Source organism: Hermetia illucens, chromosome 3, assembly GCF_905115235.1.
Source record: "Hermetia illucens chromosome 3, iHerIll2.2.curated.20191125, whole genome shotgun sequence".
NCBI classification, from domain to species: Eukaryota; Metazoa; Arthropoda; class Insecta; order Diptera; family Stratiomyidae; genus Hermetia; species Hermetia illucens.
The window spans coordinates 128,480,873-128,500,368 of NC_051851.1; the positions used below are offsets into that span (position 1 = coordinate 128,480,873).

At 41.1% G+C, this 19,496-nt stretch overlaps 1 protein-coding gene across 1 annotated transcript; it reads right to left on the reverse strand.

Annotated features, from left to right (window-relative positions):
- Positions 1 to 2,638: 2,638 nt before the first annotated feature.
- Positions 2,639 to 14,232, reverse strand: LOC119651720. The gene is made up of 6 exons (XM_038055442.1): positions 14,052 to 14,232; positions 9,959 to 10,329; positions 9,800 to 9,898; positions 9,675 to 9,739; positions 6,266 to 6,351; positions 2,639 to 6,200 (listed from the first exon to the last, which is right to left on the reverse strand). Exons 1-6 carry the CDS (start codon positions 14,197 to 14,199, stop codon positions 2,719 to 2,721), a joined length of 4,251 nt encoding a protein of 1,416 aa, XP_037911370.1. The 5' UTR covers positions 14,200 to 14,232; the 3' UTR covers positions 2,639 to 2,718.
- Positions 14,233 to 19,496: the final 5,264 nt, after the last annotated feature.

The following is a 19,496-nucleotide window of genomic DNA, read 5'->3' on the forward strand; positions in this document are numbered from 1 at the left end:
TGTCTTGTGTAGGAGTCCCAGTCTCATTATCCTATCTACTCCCCAGTTGTCTTCAATGCCGAACCCAATTATTCTATGGTTTCACATTAGGGCTCATCCGACACTCTCGGAATCTTGCCCAAATGAGTACTAGTTACTAGTAGTAATTTTCAGTACCAGTTGGATCATTTCACATAGTATATCATAATATTAACACCTATAACTTGAGTTGCATTCATGACAATAGAATCGGTACCAGTTGGTACTTCTACTTGTCTTGTTCCTGATTTCCTTACAGATAAGGGCATTTTATATTTCCGCATGCAACTAATGTGTGGCCTTCTCCCCGGTTTCCAATCCGAAGACTTAAAGACACACCCGTCTGATTTGTGATAGCTGAACACTGATGAAAGAAGTAAATAGCTTCCCGGAATATGTACGTAAATGCCTAGTATAGATTTTCTTGTAAAAAAATGCAGACATTCTGGGTCTAAGCGAAGTAAGGCGATGAGACTTTGGAGAGTACTACTCTTCCTCTTGCGGTAGCAGACGCAAGTCCTGTCTGGTTTCGTCTGATGGCTACCGCAAGATGCGCATTCATGACATGAAAGCCGGTTTCCGATAGACTTCTAATTGCAAAATTCCGGTCCAGGTTAAGAAGCATCACAATTGTCCAATGCTACGCACCAATAGAGACTTTCGATTTAGTGGAGAAGGATGCTTTCTGCGATCAACTGTCCGCAGTTCAGGGATGGCTTTCTAATTGTGACATTGGGATCGTGACGGGTGATCTGGATGCCAAGGTGGGCTCTGACAACACCTTCCTTGGTGAACGTAACGGTAATATTGGGAGGTTCGTAGATCTCTGCAACTTCCACTGCCCCATCATTCGTGGCACATTCTTCGAGTACACAGCCGGCATAATGTCAGTTAGGTTTCAACTGTCAGCATCCCACCAATCAGATCCGGCACTTCGCGATCAGCAGTAGATTTAGGGATTGTCTTCTGGATGTGCGCGAGAAGAAAGCCGCCGACATCGGCCTGTAAAGGAATAACTATCTGATGGTCGCTTACGTTCGCAATGGGAGAGCTATCTGCTGACTCGACGCCAGATCTTCTCAGTAACTCGCCTGAGAATACCGATGACCATTGGGTCATCATTAGAAGGTCGTAGGCCACGTCCCAAAAGGGCGTCATAAGCTTTGGCTGACTGTGGAGTCATTAAAGCGGATTGATAAAGGGACGGGGTTCAAGGCTCTACTGACCGCTGCGGGTGATGGTGGGCGTGACGAGGTCGAACTCCGGTACCGAGCGAAATGCCGAGAAGTTATGCGCAGTGTACGCCATAATAATAATAATCGTTGGCACAACAATCCATATTGGATCAGGGCCTTGAAGTGTATTAGAACGCTTCATTCAAGACCGTAACGGTACACTACAGTACACTGTAGGAGGCAATGTGGTCAACATTACGCTCCCCCGAAATTATTACCCTGATTTCACTTAGGTACTCACAGCTAAGTCGACTGGTATCCGACGTCAAATCACAATACAAATCCCACTGCCGCCAGCGAGATTTGAACCACGACCTTCCGTACGACAGCCTTGTGCTCTAACCACTCAGCTATCCGGACACACACAGTGTACGCCATAACAAGAGAAAATTTGCTATTGCGCTGGTCAAGGAAGCGGAAGATGCCGCGGATCGTAATGATTTCAGGAATGTATACCGCACAACGAAAGAGTTTGCATGTAGTCGCAAATTTTTCGATGGTCCTGTGAGAGATGCCAACGGTCGACTTTTCTTCCACCATGGCGAGCAACAGAGAACAGGTTGAAAGAACCCTTCATCCGATTCTTAACGGTATAACATCCAGTGAAGTTTATCTTCTTGTAGATGAAATGACTGCTCGCCGTAACATGCGGAGGCGTACTTTTTATCCAAGCAGAAGATAAATAATTTCGGTCATCAATGTACTCAAACGGAAGGTCTGACCACAAAGTTACTGCTGCAGATCTGCTGCTAGCCCTCGAAAGGAAGTCGTGTGAATCCGAGACCTTTCCCAGAGAATGGAAGAAGGGGATGATCGTTAGGATTCTAAAAAAGGGGACACGATTTCGAGAAAACTTGTGCACCAATTTGCATGCGCTATGGGCCCCGATTGTTTCATGTTTCTTTTTATTACTTTTATTGTTGTTTACAGTCTCCATTTGAATCTCAGAAGAATAGAGATCAATAGTCTGCCGTGCTATTGCCAACAATAGAGGGATTTTGATAAATATTCTGCTAGATACTACTCATCGACGGCTTCTTCCTGCTCTTAAAAAACCGGTACTGGGTTTCTAAGGCAATGGACCATAAAACTCCTTTCTCCTCGCCCATATCATCGAATGCGGGCATATCTATGTTCATAATGCGTCCGCCAAACGTCAAATGACAAGAGATTTGGTAGCTCCACCCAGAATATTCGAAGTATTTAGGCAGCGATAACTGATTTATATAGAGAATAAATATTGTTTCAGAGCTTGCGGAAGTTCAGGTGAACGTATCTATTTTAGAGAATTTGATCTTATGACCAGCAAAAAAGACATTTAATTTCCACCTAGGATATAAGTGAAATATATAAGAAAGTAAAACTCATTAATTTATTTAGGCAACTAAGTTCTGAAAAGCCTTTATTTATAAATAAATATTAGTTCCACTAAATGCAAAGTAAAATATTAGCCTTTCCAACAATTTCAGATAGTATACCTCCCTTTATCTAATGTAAAGCAAACGTCAACTGGGTGGCTCTCGCTATCCTCCTCCTCTAAATCGGAGTTATCACTTGAACTCATCGATATATGCTTCGAATTTCTTTCCGTTGTTTCATATTGTTCAAGACACATCCCCTGGAGAGGATCTAAACCTTCACAGCTTTGATGTTCCCGCATCTCCTGTATATCGCGGGTGTTGTATTTTTCCACAGAATCATCCGGGGCATCTTTTTCATCCCAACATGAGGACGATATTGTTAAAGTTTCTATTGTTGTGTCATATTGAACGTCGCAACTAGAATTTGATTTCGAAATAAGCGTATCCTGCGGAATGTCAGTAAAGTCATAGCGTGGCGTTGGTTGTTCAGCAATAGAATTTAAGATGACTTCATTGTTGGGATTCAATTCGTCCAGAGCTGATTCAAAAATTTCAGGTCCGTCACTTGTTTCAGAAATGACGTAGCTAGAGAGAGCTTCCTGATAGATTTCTGCGCTGTCTTCATTCGATTGAGTAAGCGACGATATTGTCATTTCAATAACATCTTCGGTGTGTAGTTTTGCGAATTTATCCTCCTTCCTTTCAGTTATATTCAAGTTGCTGTCAGTCGGTTTTTGAGAGCTGATACAATTAAAGTTCTCGAAATCAACTACTCTTTGATATTCCTCAACAATATCAGTTTCTTTTAGCCCTTCCAAATATATTGAACCACCTGGTTGAGTTCTAAGTATTTCGTGGCAATCAACTTGTTCAGTGCTACTTTTCAGGATGATTTCGCTGGCTGATTGATAGTCCACGTCGCTCGAAACTGCTACCTTATTCGACTCACTGAAATCTCTAGCTTCCACATTTTCGTCAAAATCCTTTTCATCTAACGTTCTTTTGGGAATTATAACCAATTTGTTATCGATTATTTCAAGAGATCCTTCATATTCCTGTTTCTGCGAATACACTGTATGTACAGTGTCTTGAGCATCTTTAATTTGTTTAGCTTTTTGGACAGCACTCATGCTTAATAATTCCTCGGTAGTATCTTCCAAATTTTTCTGAATGCCCCCAGCAGTTATCGCCTTTGTCAAAGGACTTTTAAGGAGTCTACTGATAATCTCAGAATTTCGTCGTCCCTTGTCAGTATAATAACCGCAAGATTGTAAAGGAACGCTGCGATTTCCGAAAACAGACACTTTTCGTTCATTTAGATGTTCAGATTGACAGGAATTACTTTTCTCAGCACAAATATCTTCATTCAACTCTAAATTTGTATCCGAGTCAACGTTTCTCTCAATGCTGGTGATATGGCTGACTTCTACTTTTTGTTCCCTATCAACTGTTATGGAAGATTGCTCAGATTCCAACTTATAATCGCATTCCAAATTCTGTCTTTCTTGGATGTCAAGTACAGAGGTAACCTCTATTCCTGTAACTTTCAGAGAATCAAACATATTCCAGTGTTCTTCAGAACAATTCTCTGACTCTTTTCCAAGAAAACGCTCTTCGTAATTTCTGTCTTTATTCTGATCTCTCTCATTTTCTTGAGAAAGGGTTTCTTCTTCACAATATTCTTCATTTAAAATCCCTCCTGTGGCCTTATCGGAAGCTTCCGATTTTGTATCCAAAACAGCAGATATGCACTCTTCCACCGGTTGCTCTTTCAAGTATTTCAGAGGAACACAACTTGTTTTGCACCTTAAACTCAAATCCTGTACACGCCCCTCTATGCTGTGAAGGAAAGCATCGTAAGAACTTACAAAGTCTCTAATCGTAGTAACAGGAACGCCAACGTTGTTATCATAGTTATTATTTTCACCACCTGTTTCAGAAGAACTATCTAGCGAGTCCTCTTCTTTCCTCTCAAGGTTGGCATTTTCGTCCTGAATTAGTTCGTCGCTATCTTCTGGACTAGAATTCCTGGAACTATGCTCAAGTATCGGTGAACACATTATGTGCTGAGGAATTGGTGAGAGAACTGTACATTCAGGTGGGGAAACTGTATTCATTGCAGACTCATTTAGAGTAGATGATAATCCATTTTCTTCCACAAGAGGTGCCTCCTTATCTTCATTATCCACAGTAGGTCTCGAACAGGCATTTTGAATATTTGATTCCTCCTCTAATGGATGGAGAGACCATTCAGCAAATATGTCTAGCATACCCTCCATGCTATTATCTCTGTCAATTTTGGTCCTTTTAGACTTCTCCTGAATGCGACTCCAATCGATTTTCCGTCCCTTTCTGCAAGGAATTGGGGTTGTGGGAATTTTCATCCGCTCCTGATTGACTTCGGACTCGGCAATAATTGTTACTTGTTTTTTCTTTTCACTTGATTGTGGAATTTTGCCAATATTTGGCATTAGCGCAGCCTCTGGGTGCCTTTCATTATATCCAGCCTCACGATCTGAATCAACAATGAATTTAACAGCAGACTTCTGCTGATCATCCAAACTTTGATCAATAGAATTCGCAATCGATTGTTTTTCATCAACAGCGGAGGGCTCAATGGATATTTCAGAAACCTGTGAACCTGAGTGTTCACCCTTTGGTTGGTTCAGAATATTTTGCGCTGTCTCATCAATGCTAGCTGTTTGCTCAGGAGTTAATTCACCTTGTCCACCCACCTCGTGAAAAGGAAAGTTGTCAAGTCTTGCCTTCCTTAAGAAACGGTTTTGAGCTTCAACAGACTCACTCCTTGGGCTAATTCTGGCATTTCCTCCTCCATCAGCACACTTTCCATCTAATTCATCAGAAAGCATACCATAAACATTTCCAGCCTCCTTAATACTTTTAACTTTGGTTTTATTCTCAGTGACACTTTCTTCTTTAATATCATGCGAAGTAGTTATATTTGAATCACTGCTGTTTTTGCTAAGATTATCCCGAGCTGAGTTTTCAGCTTCTATTTTAGATTCAATGTAAATAAGGCGATCTACAGTGTCCAAATAATTAACAAATGCTTTTTCATAAAGATCGTCCTTGTGCGGATTATGTTGATTATCGTTGTCATCTGGAGATGATTCGTCACTTTCCTCCAAGTTTCTAGCATTATTTTCTGTGTTTGAATAAGAATTGTCCTCTGGATCATTTGCAACTTCTTCTTTACATTCAATATTACTTTCCGGAATGTGCTCTTCCTGGAAGAATTTCGTACTTTCTAATATGCTTTCTGGGTCTTCAATTACTTTAGAATCAGGAGAACGTTGCTCAATGTGGACATAATTACATTCCACCCGACCACATATTTGACATTTTCGAATCTCACGGGAAGGCTTTCGCTGCGGGACTGATTCAGGGTCATAATACTCGACATATTGAACTGTCTCATCTGAGCTCAATGTATCAGCAACGGGCTGCGTCTCGTCGTCCTCTTTGGGCGGTGCTGACGAGCGTTCGGTATCATCTTCATCGCTACTCGAAGCAATAAGTTCGACTTGTGGGTCACCACCACCTCTGTTACGAAGACGGAGTGTAGCTATATATGACGAAAAGATATCCTGCATAATATTTTAGAAATTTAGGATTCGAATTCCAACAAACCATTTACGCTTTCCCGAATTTTCCTTCGTTCCGCCTTATTCCATCTGGAGTGCTCTCGTCGTTCTTCCTCATACCCTCCACGTTTCCTGTTGAGAAAGAGACTTCATCAATAAAATTTATTCATGATGAAACAACTGCTCTCTTCCCTAACGATTAGCTACTTTGTCCTAGCGTAAGCAAAGGATCCAAAGGTTCCCTATATAAATAGATAAAAACTTGAGGCGGTAATTTAAATTTAAGCTAAAGTATGACCACCATGCCGAAGGGTGCGTGGCTAAGGGGTTACTATGTGGCTGTATGGATGTTTTGTGTCCCGGTAGCTTAATGGTTAGAGCACTAGGCCGTCACATGGAAGGTCACGGTTCAAATCTTACTGGTGGCAATGGGATTTGTATCGTGACCTTGACGTCGGATACCAGTCGACCCAGCTGTGGATGAGTCAAATCAGGGCAATAATCTCGGGCCTATTGCCTCCTACAAGATTCTGTTGTGTACCGCTACCGTCTTCAATGAAGTGCTCTAACACACTTCAAGGTCCTGATCCAATTGGATTGTCGCACCAACGAATATTATTATGGATGCTTGGTGACCCCTTCAACACAGTTTCATTTAACCCTGCCTTGACAAAAACGGGTTCTGCGATCGACTTACAGCCAGCCACTCGTGAAATGAAATAAACGCTTGTGGATACACCAATATACTCACACTCTACCAAAACTAAAGGGGGAATCGCTTAAGGTATTTGTAGTTCAGTGTAAGTTGAATCGGCAGCGACTGTCTGACAATTCCAACTTGCGGTAAAGCAAATGAAGCCAATGAACGAATAAACACTCGTCCATCATGCAATGACGAACGAATAACCCGGAGAATGTTATCCCTCCTCAACGATATGTTAGTCACTTTACAAGATCACTAAAGGGCATCATGGACTGTGCCTAAACCCAAAGAGGAGTTGTAGTGCAAATTACAGGCAAATTTGTCAACCTTTCGATTTCTTTACCTTGGGTTCGAATCTCTGCTCGGTTTTGATGTTTATGTTTATCTTCGTAATATCATGCTGCTACAGTAGCATCACTTGCAGATTGATAAATATGACTATAATGAAGCTGAAGCACAACCTTATTGAAAAATATAATACCAATAGAAAGTACTCCACAAGGAGGAAACACAAAGTGACTACTCCTCAAATTAGTCATCGATTTACATCATCTATATATCAAATCGAAAACCCGAGATTTGTTGCTGAGAAAATTGAGGGCTTACTCTCTCTTCATGTATGCACACAGTGGTTCCGAAAGTGCACAGGGATATTACTGGTCAAACTAATTTCCAGAAATAAACCTGAAAATAAGGAATCTTATAGCGCAGCAGACATTAATAAAGCGAAGATATGGACAATAAATCCAGATTCGACAATTTGGCCAGAAGAAAAGTCATTGATATATCAGTGGCACATTCTGAAATGGCGACTCTAATAGGAACATGTCACATGTCAAACGATGTCAGAGTTCTGGACCAATTGGGAACGACCGAAATATTCGGGGTAGACAACGTTGAAACCGACACTGAGTGGCCAAGTAACAATTCCTTGGAAGCTCCTGGGAGGAATTAAAAAAACAACTCATACCATCACTAGTAGTTTGGGAGAAATTTTCAGAGAACGCTCTTTCCGCGGTGCGTTGATGAAACGAGAACGCCAAGATGAAATTCATATTTAGCAAGGTTTATACCTTGCATGAATCAACCCATCTCTAAGGGACGATTCCACAATGACAGAGATTTGGAAGCATAATACCATAAAGATCGTATTGCCATTTTTAATGACACGTATCTATCAATCATGGGTTCAACACACCCACTGATTCATACTGTGCCATGAAAGATATCATTGTCTTCAACAAAGTCAGGTGACGAAAATATTTGTATTATATACCGCGGCCAATATCTCCGTGAAGGATCATAGCGTGTCCAGCAGTTATCGGTTCAAAAAATGCGTTTCACCTCTTGGAAGGTCTCCAGAGATGCCTACTGTTCGAGGTGATGTGAATCTTGGCCGACCAATTCATCATTCTAGGATGGCAGGGCATGTCATAGCCAGCAATTCATTCGTCACTATTTCCCAGTGTGTGACATATTCACTGCTACTTCCTCCCTCTAATCAAAATATCTTTGGGTAACTGGCCATACACATAACAACACAATGGGAACATTGGCGTGAAACAACCTCAATTTGATGTTGATGCTGCAGTGTCTACATTTCTACATTTTAGACAAAACAGCGAGAGCGGATTTAGTACTGTTATGCGTCGAGTGCACTACCAAGATAGACAAATTGATCAACACTGTCGATGTTCTGGACGTCAATGCAAGAAAAGTGCATGATTGATCAGACGGAGAACCTTACTATTATCGGTGTTAATCCTAAATTAAATTCTGCAATTCTGCTACCTCGGTGAGTTACACTGTTTAAGGAAAGAAGATTTATTGAAGCGAACGACCTCCGGGCAGGACTACATGGAGAACGTCACCGGCAACAAAGAGAAATAGTATCGGCGATACAGTTCAGCTCCACTTCGCTGTGCACTTCGGATTTCTCGAAATTTTTAGCTCGATGCAGCATCCGTCATTCTGCACCACAATATGTCGCTCTAATTATAGCTACGAACTTCTTCGGAATGCTCTTCCTTAGTAGAACATTTCAAATGTATTCCTTGCTCAAGTGATTAACGCCGGACGATCCAAAGATGAAACGAGCCTGCTCTCTGTCCATTGAGTCTTCGAAATTTTCTGTTATGCATTCGAGGATACACTTATATATCTTCGCAACAGCAGGAAACTCACAGACACCCCTCCACCGTTACATTCACGAGTTCGCTTTCAAAATCTTAACGATTATCCCTTTCTTCCACTCTCTGGGAAAAATCTTAAATTTCCAGGATTTGTAGAAGAGTGGAAGAAGCAGCTCTACAGGGACAGCCGGGCATACGATGAACAGTTCCCCTGCGAGACAGACTGTCAAGCCCAGCAGTCTGTAACATTTCATCCACAAATGTGGAACTTCACCAGATGTTATACCGCAAAAAACCGTTGAGAAATGTTCCTTCCACTTCTTACGCTATTCGTCGTGGTGGATTAGGAATGTAATGTTAGATGCTAGCAGCTTCAAAGCAGAACTTGGATAACTAATCCCATTTGATTAGGAGCCTATTGAAGATGTTAACATACACGAATTTGCAATATTTATACTCAACACGTTGCGATCCCCTCAGCATTCCGCGGTTTGCACCTTTAGGATATTTACTTGATATCCAGTACGCTACAAACCTAAAAAACTGCCACCCCATGGAACGAAAAATTATCAGCCATATCCGAAGAGCAAAGGATTTTACACGCAACCAAATAAACTTACCAAGCCTCAGCACAAGCTCTATCCTTAGGAAAAACTGGTCTCCTGTCCAAATGCGTTAAATTTTTCTGGAATAAAAGCGGAAATATAAGCATCCATATTCATTCAATTCCTTTACAATTACTAACACATTCCAATATCAAAGTCTTTCTGTATTGCGGAATTTTGTTAATAACTGGATTCCCATCTAAATCTAAAACACGTAAGTCCGGAATTTGTGCAAAAATCTGAAAATTAAAAAAAAACATATTGTATTTGTTCTGGACACTTACCCCACAAATCCTCACCTTCACCACCAAAATGTCCTCAATACGATTGTGGGCTAAATCTAGAACTGATAACATCTTGCAGTTTACAACTTGCTCCAACTGCTCAGCCGTTCTTATGTAATTGTGAGAAAGGATTAAAGTTGTGAGAACTGGGAGCTTGTCTACTCCGCAATTCTCGATGCGACTTATGTGATTGTTGGCTAAATTCAGAGTATCCAGTTCGGGACAGTTCTCTAAATTTTCGATTTTTTTGATAAGATTGTTATTGAGAAAAAGGCATTTAAGCTGTTTTTGATTATCCAGTCCTGCTATTTCCGATATTGCGTTATTTTCTAGCCATAAACATTTCAAGCCGGTATATTCTTCAAGACACTCGATATCGCGGTACCCTTAAAATAAATTTAAATAAGCTTTTATCTAAAAAAAATTTAACCTAACGAATCATTTGACTAGACTAGTCAAACTCTTACAGGATCAATAAAGAGTGAATCTTTAGGTGATGTCACGTATCCTCGACTTTTTCTTTCATAATTTAATTTTTTTTGTTAACCAAAGTAATGGAGTAGAAACCTCCACTAATTATTTTACTACAATCAAGAAGAGTTGTTGGAACTCCTGAATAACCAGCCACTTTTTACCATATATACTGCTCCTATACAGCAGCAACTTAATGTTAATGTTGAAGTAATTGCATTTCCAAATTTTTGACATAATAGCCAAAGTCAATTTAGTATTGTCCATGCCAGGAGCCTCGTTAAGTTAGCCACCTCCATTGGCATAAACAATACTCTCCAGAAATACAACGATATTCCGCCCGTAAATGCAAATAAGAGGACTATGATGGCCCTTCAGAGTACAACTAGGTGCTTATTTTCAGTACGAATCCGCTAGTCTCTATCCCCAAATTCAAAACTATTAGGCCTAGATCCATGATTCTGTGAGAAAGCAAACAGTTGTCATCAGCCGACTATTAACGCTCCTCATAGGACCATCGAAAACTCGATGACCAGATGCAAGCTCTTTCTTCGGTATATGACAGCAAAGTCGTTACCATTTATGGCAGTTTCTTTTTCCATGAACGGTGCAATTATAAAGTGCATTGGCTGCAAGATAACAGCCAAACTTTCATTCCCCTACGAGCAGACGCACTAGCATAAGTAAAGATAATCGACCACTAAATGGTCGCTTTCGAAACTGATGTACGTACATATAAATGACAACTTCTATGTAGTTGTTCGAATTAGATTCACTCTGCCATTCACTCTATACCCAACTAACTCGATAATCCTGGGCTTGAACAGTGCACCACCGATGACAGGTGTAAAATTGGCAGAAATCTAAACCGTTTTAACAATGTCGTTACTATTATATTACCAAAATTATGCCTCCCTATCTGATACTCGCAAAGGTGTCATCAAAGCCCATTTTTGCTTTGAAATCACCTTCTCGATCACAGTGTTACTTTTGGAAAGCCTCTCTTAAACTACCTGTAACCACTCATTGAAGAAATTATTGGTCTCTAACACCGAAAGCACAGCGCCGTAAAAGGGAGAATGTCCACCCGGAATTCTCACCCACATTAGAGAAAGCGACCCTTCTCTGGGCTGGATATTTAGTTTTAGTTCATTTTGGAGGTAGTGGATCGAGAGAAATCGGTTGCAAGGTCATAGGCGACGGGATTGATCCATGGTTGGCAGACTTTTAAAACTTTTAAAAATGCACATATATAGCCATAGTCCCTAGCTAGGAATGCAACCTGCAACTATACCTAAAGCGAAAAACTTTTCATCGTTACAAGAACACTGATCATAATGCCAAGTAAGTCGAAAACCAGAAACTCGACGCTTCAGGTATGAAAGGTTTTCTTTGCTTCTTATGTATAAAAAGTATATTTTAGGGCAGAACTCTCCCATTTGTACATAGCCCATAATGTGTACGTGCCTTTATCATGACAAACTACTCACTTCAATCTGATATTTAGCATTTTGAGCTGCAGTAAGTTTACACGGAAAAACAGCTTCGACCTACTGGTACTCTGACTACTTTCACGTATCAAACTTGGGGATGTCATACTCCATACTAAAGTCTATATTACTGCAACATTTTTATAATCCTAGGGTAAACTTAATGGAAGTTCCTTGTCATTTTTCCAAAAACATAATAATATTCTATTATTAACTTAATTCGGACAGATATCGATGTGGAGAGTATTTTGAGCCCTTTACATCACAACTTCATGATATTTTTCAGATTTGTTTTAGTTGGTTAGTTTGTAGAAATAGGTCCGTTGAAGAAATCATCACTTTCCCTCCGCACTCCCCTTCCCTTCCCCTTCCACTTTCCAACAAATGTCAAAACTAGGACTAGCTTCGAAAAGTACTTTGATACCCAACACGACTATATTTGTTCAAAAAATTGCACACCCCCCTTTTTGCATATATGAGGACCCTCCCTTAATCTCGGAAAGACATAACCTACTGCATGTGTGGCCGTTCACAGTTACCACCTTCTCGCCAAATTTCGTGTCAGTGGGTACAGTGATTTGTGATAAAAGTGCGTGTGACAGACGGACACACAGTAGTTACACAACAGATACAAATAGACGAGGAAAGAACTACAAGCAGCCATCTCTTGAAGTAAAGGTGAACATTTCAAGAGGTTATACAAGGAAGCAGATTCTGACCCACAGGGAGGTGCATACAAAGCAGTCATGGCATGAATCAAGGATAAACCGCCGCCACCAATCATCGACCCCGATTTGCTGCAGGGTATCATTAGTACCGTCTTTTTACAAGTTTCAAATCAATCCAACCTACCCACTCTCCACAAAGATTCTCCCCAAGTAACCATTAAAACAGTCCTCGAAGGGCCGAAAATAAAACCCAAGCTGCTATTCCGAATAAACCACTGGTAGAGGCCATTACGTGTCCTGATGGCTGAGTGGTTAGAGCGCAAGGCTGTCGTACGGAAGGTCGCGGTTCAAATCTCACTGGTGGCAGTGGGATTTGTATCATGATTTGACGTCGGATACCAGTCGACTCAGCTATGAATGAGTACCTAAGTGAAATCAGTATAATAATCTCGATTGGATTGGTACCCACGATGCTCCATCCAACCTAAGAAGCGCCTGCAGGACTAACACCAACAGCTCTACTACCAAACCCGATCTCCACCTCCACGTGATCACCGCTGGGAGCTCTTCTTAACAAAAGACTGCAGGCGGAGAAGGATGAAGGCGAGTCTCTCGCGCCTAAAAACGGGACAAATTGTACCAACTGGTCCTCTAGGTTAGGGGTTGGGTAGTGCTGACAACCCTACACGGAAAACAACTTGTCATGAAGCCACAACAAGAGCCTCAAGGTGCACAGATACAGATACACAACGACGAATCCGGCAACGACATTCTCTCACCTGCGCAACACCTAGAAGGGCAAAATGGATGCCGCAATAACCGCAGTCAGCAGAGATCCTGGAGATGAAACATCAACAAATGATATTCACAACCACCTGAAGAACGTTATCATTGATATGGCCGCAAAGATACTTGGCCCCAGCCGCAAAAAGGCTCGGAACAGCTGGTTGAATGATGTATGTAAGCTAGCAACGAAACGGGAGACTTATCACGAACTCAGGCGAGGGGAGAAGGAAATTCACAGACGGAAAAAGGAAGCCTGGCAAAACCAACAAGTCTGTGAACTCGACCGCACCAGGCTCGGAAGTTTTAGCAGAAAGTCAGCAGGATGAAGCCTTACACACCTCGATGTTCATCATGCCGAGACAGAGAGGGAAACCCGATTTCCATACATAGAAGGGAGATATCACACAGTGCAGCAGTTTTAAAGATATCACGTTGCTGAATACCATCTATATACATCTATATTCTCCCCAATCTTGCTAGACCGGATAGCCCCATACGCTCAATCAGCAACAGATCAGATTTTCTCTCTTCGCCCAATAGATTTATAATAAGCTGCTTATTCAATCTCTATCTCCCCGTTATACATAGGCTCCAGATAAGCTTGCGAAACCTAAGACACCCTTTAGTTAAATATATATTTTAACTTAGCTTTTCATAACACAGAAAATAAAAAGAAAATACTGCAAAATCTACCTTGGTAATGTAGGTATAAAACATCGTTCAATTCCGGGGTCTGGTACAGTTTATTTTTCTTGCAAAGAGCTTGTATGCCTTTTTTAGTCATTCGTGTAAGCTCCAGGACCTCTCCTGTTCCAGCGTCGGATCTGGTTCGCCTTGACATTATGTTGCTTATTACAGATGTTAATAAGTTGTCTATCAGCAGCCGCTCCTACTATTTTAATACAGATAAAATGAAAAATCTTGAAATATTAAGAACAAACTGTATTGCTATCCTGATTTGACAATTTAAAACAAATTGAAAGGATGTAAATAGCAACCGTTGCTATGATTTCGTTTCCAAAGGAAGAGTATCAAATGCTATACTTCTCTGTCCTGGTTTCTGCTTCGCTGCCAGGTGGATCCTAGCCTATTGTTTCAGACCAAAAAATCATAATTGGAGTTAGCAGCATAGACTAGGTGACATAGTTTATAGTACAGCATCTTCAAACGTTAAAAACTATTTATACGAGTTATAATATAATAACCGTTGGCGGATCCATATTGGATCAGCCTTGTCACGACAACCTTGGGCTCTAATCACTCAGCTATCCGGACACACAAATAATAAGGTAACGACAGAATTCATCATCTGTTGTGATTCTAGGATATTTGTTTGTCGAGTAAATCCCAGTAGTTGCTTTGGCCTCCTTTGGATTCTTTGACTGCATGTATCCGCCGGAAGATAATACAAATTTCTGTGCAATAGAATGAAGAACATGGAATAGTGTAATCTTGCAGGGCCTCCTTTAAAGAAAATTCTGAATAAATGTGGTGTTTGCATAACTGCTTTTCGTGGTCCCATGTTCGATCGGGTTTATGTCTGGACTCTACGTGGGGAAAGTAGTTATTTCCGATCATCGTATAGTAGCCATTGACGTCGCGATGGTTGAAAGGATAGAATATCATCTCTCAATCTCGCTTTCCTGGGTTAGAGGTTAAGTGTGATGATAGTGAAAGTGAACTATAGCCTGACTGTGTGGATGCCCTAAGGAATGAACAGGAGTTCCTGTAGCCATTCACGTACTATACAAGGTGTATGTTAACTGTCGTTGCCCTGTTAGATAATATAATTCGGAACCAAACCCATTTTAGTGACAGATTCCTGTAAATTATCACTAAATGCAAGATTAACAAAGCCCAATCAACTCATAGTCCCGCAAACACACACACTCCGTCCACTCTTCGTCTCTGATGCGGTACCTTGTACTGTCGTAAATCTCCAAAAATAACTTGTTTCCAAAGTGATACGTCATCGTCCTTGTATAGAAGAGCCAATTCTTTTTCTTTAAATTCGTAAGTTTCGCTAATTTCATTTTTTACAACTACCCTAAAAAAATACCTGTGTTCCTTAAAAGTTCTGTCCATTGTCCTAAAACTAAACACTAAATTGCAATTTTCTAGTAGTTTTTTTCTTAATTTTGTGCCATTCGTTCTTGAATTGCACTTAATGTCACCGTTTGTCCCCTTTCAGATAACTTGCGAAGGTGTCCTGTTCCTTTCTCATATTCCACTGATCTCGTTTTTAAGGTTGAATATTTTCTTAATAGAAATGGAAATCATCGAAAGCCACAGTGTGGGACTTTAACCCACTAAAACCACCTCTCTTCACCCACTATGCCCTACGCACATATCGAGAAACATTACATCGTGGGGCGGATTAAAGTCCTAGCGGCTTGCTTCTACGGTGAGAATTCTTGGCCGCTGCCGCTTGTTTCGTAAACGCTCTAACCTTCGAAGCTCCTCCTGAATACAGCTGATGATGCCACTAACTGTATTCCACACCTTCTGGAATTTGATCACTTTTCGAATCATCATCTCCATTTGTAAGGGTCTCGTCAAGACAATTTCAAGCTATCCCCTCTAATTTGCAAATCTCGAACCCACGAAGAGTATGTTTTCCGGGCCCCGGTTTAGACATTCAGGGCAGGACATCCTGTGCGTCCACCTGTCCTTGTGCACAATCTCCGTGACTCCAAATTTTTTCTCGTCTGAAATTGTTCGGAATGCGCTGGCGACTTCTAATGCACCTACACTATATACTGAAGATACGAGTAATTTTCTCCTATACGCTTGAACATTAAGGGGGTCATCCCGTGTGAAGGACGTTTTTTTCGCTTTTTTAGAATTTTTTGTGAAGAACTGGATGAAGGTACAAATATGAGTTTTTCACCACATATTTATTGATATCTTGAACATGCGTAGTAATTTTTCCAGCCCGATAACAGAGTTCATTATTGAAATACAGAACAACTTATGCACCCACCTCCAAAAAAGGTGTTTTCCTGCTGCCACGCTAGATGGTGCTGTGTTCAGCTTAATGAAAAAATGTAAACGGCATTTCAACATACGGACTTAACTACAGTCCGCAAACTAAGATTATTGCAAAATATTGATAGCTAAATTTTTTTGTTTGTTTGTTTTCTTTGTGGATTTTTTCTGTTTTTTTAAGGCTCCTTTAAGGAATAGAAAAAACTACTGAATAAATCGTAATTATCCTAGTTTGTGGACCGTAGAAATATGTTCTGAATAAGTCGTGAATATTTCAAAGAATTTCGTTGGATAGATTTTGGGCTATGGTGACAGCAGATTTTCAACATGCAGTTCCGAGAAAAACGCATTTAAAAAATAGAGTGTGATTTTCAGCCATACAACTTAACTGACCATTAATCTTCTATACCTAGTCCATAAACCTTCGGTTTGTTGAAGAAACACATGAAAAGCCCTGGCTTCAATTCTTATGATTTTAACGAAGTCATTCAAACGTCATTCGGATTGAAAAATACTCGCTTTATTATGGCGATCAACATAACCCTGGCATATGACATTCTACCTGTTTAACACTGTAGTTTTCGGACGACTCCGAATAGCAAAAAATCACTTTGCCCATACATTCTACACTATATCTAAATACAACTGATGCCAAAAGAAAAAATTCTATTCCTCGGTATCTCAAGTGTTCCTTGAAGGTCGATCGATGATCCAGTATAACGCTATTTGATAAAAAGCTTGGACTCTACCACATGCCGCACGAAACTGTAGACGGAAAGGAAGTAGTCCTGCAAGGCATAAACCAGACGAAGGAGGAAAAATTCCATTTCTCGACCTCAAGGTAAATTAAAATAAAGTAGAATTTGATATCTTTAGGAAAGATAGCTCGACAAAAAGTCGAGTCAAAGAGCACCTAAAAGAGGCAGAATTAGCCAAAAGATACAATAGGCAACATATAAAATCATCCATGGCGAAACACATAATTGGAAAGGACATGTAATGGACGTGGTCGAAATACTAAGAGAGGTCACGCAGACTAAGCTTGACCCGTATGAAAGAGAAACCCAGGAAATCCCGCTTAAACATGGACCGAGGCAACTCACATTCCCCACTTTTGAAACTAGTCGCGAGATAAACATAGTAGAATAGTAAAATTACGCAGCTTATTGGCGCTGCAAGTTGTTACCGAAATGTACATTTGGACCAAAAAATCGCTCACACACTTAAACACTTAAACGGAACAATTTTAATTTTAATCTTAACTTTAAGTTTAATTTTTTGCCTAAGATTCTTACCGATGGCTGCAATCACCTTTTCGACTTCGGTCCATATCCCCTTTGCTTTTACTATATGTTCAATTATATTTCGGGTGGAAAGTGCTCCCCGGTTGTAGCTTCCAACGCATCCCTCTGGGCTGCGGAACTCGGGCAATGAAATAAAACGTGCTCTGCGTCCTTTGCAATATTCGGGCACTTTGTACAATATGGCGAATCATCATGCTCAAATCGATACAGATATGCTCGATAACCTCCGTGTCCGCTCAAGAATTGAGTTAGGTCGAAACCTACTTCACCTTGTGGTCGATCCATTTTCGGATATCCCATATGATTTTGTCAGTCCAGTGGCTTTTTCCTGAGTCGTCCCATTTCTCCTGCCATTCCGCGATAGTTTGCCGACGAGCAGAAGCTTCTCCGGTGAGGTACGCTCGATCGTATGGTCATTGTCCTTCTTTCGCCAGAATCTCAATCGGGATCATTCCTGTTCTCACGCAAGCTGCTTCATTGAATATTGTTCTGTAAGCATGTACTTATGCGATACGCAGCTCCAATCCTTCTCTTATTTGTTGTGTTTTCACGTATATCTGCCCATACGAGGGTTGCATACAGTAGGGGCGAACTGCCCCCGAAATAAGGAGTCGACGGCTCGGTCTTGGGCCACCTATATTTGGTAGCATTCTCGCAATCAGCGCTCTGATGTTATATGCGATAGTTGCTGCTCCCTCTACATGCGATCTGAAGTTTAGCCTCTGGCCAATCGTTGATCGCAAGCTTAGAATGAATTGTTTGTGTTCCAACTTTGATCTTCATGGACGTGCGTTTTCTGCGGTTGGTAATAAGTACTAGTTCCGTTTTCAGCATTTTCTAACCACGATTTAATGTCGTAGATTGTTCCATTTGCATAAAGCTCGACTTCTTCGAGGAGGCGCGCAGCAACCGTGACACTAGTGTCGTCCACGAAAGCAATAGAGGTCACACCAATAGGAAGGTCTAGCGTCAGTCCTCCGTTATACATAATAATTCACAAGAGTGGCCCTAGAAGAAACTTTTGTGAAACTCCGCATGTAGTTTGATATAATTTCACTCCTTCATCTAATTCGCAGCACAGAAGCATATCGATTAGAAAATCGGTAACGATACGCACCATGTACTTCGGCACGCCTAAGTTGATTATGGACTCAAGTATGTCTATTTGTCAGTCTTATTTTTTGGCCGGGGGAAATCCATCATGGATACTCACCTAGAATCGAGGATGCGCATGCCGGACTTTTACCGACTAAAACCACCCATATTTACTCCACACTCTCTTCGAGGGGCCACCGTTCGGTTATATTTTGGCCGCTCGGGATCCTTGCCTATTGTATTCTTGTATTCAGAAGGCAGATTGGTCTGTAGGATTTTGGTACGCCTATTGCCCTACCTGGCTTCTGGATCAATACAAGTTTTTGTAATTTCCACTCCGCGGGGAAAGACCCTTCTTTTAGACAGTCTGTGAATATTTGTGCGAAAATTCATGGTGCATTCGCGATGCCAGTTTCAGTGTTTTCTTGGGGATACTATCAATACCGGGGCTGCGTTCTCCCCCAAGGGTCAGAATCTGCCTCATTACAGAGTTTGTTGAATCAACTCTTACTCTTCGTTATGGCCCATTGCAACTTTTTACGCGCGTTTTTATACTCAAGGTACTGCTGCTCATATTCGGGCGTGTTTCTTCGGGGTTGACTTCACCTCCTAGCCTTCAAGCATTCCGCCCTGCATTTCACTATTTCAACGTTCCCCCAGTAGTAGGGGTTCCGCTTCTGAGCATATATACGTTTTGGCATGGGAGCATTGCAGGCCCGAATTATCTGTTGGGCCAGCTGCGACGCCTTAA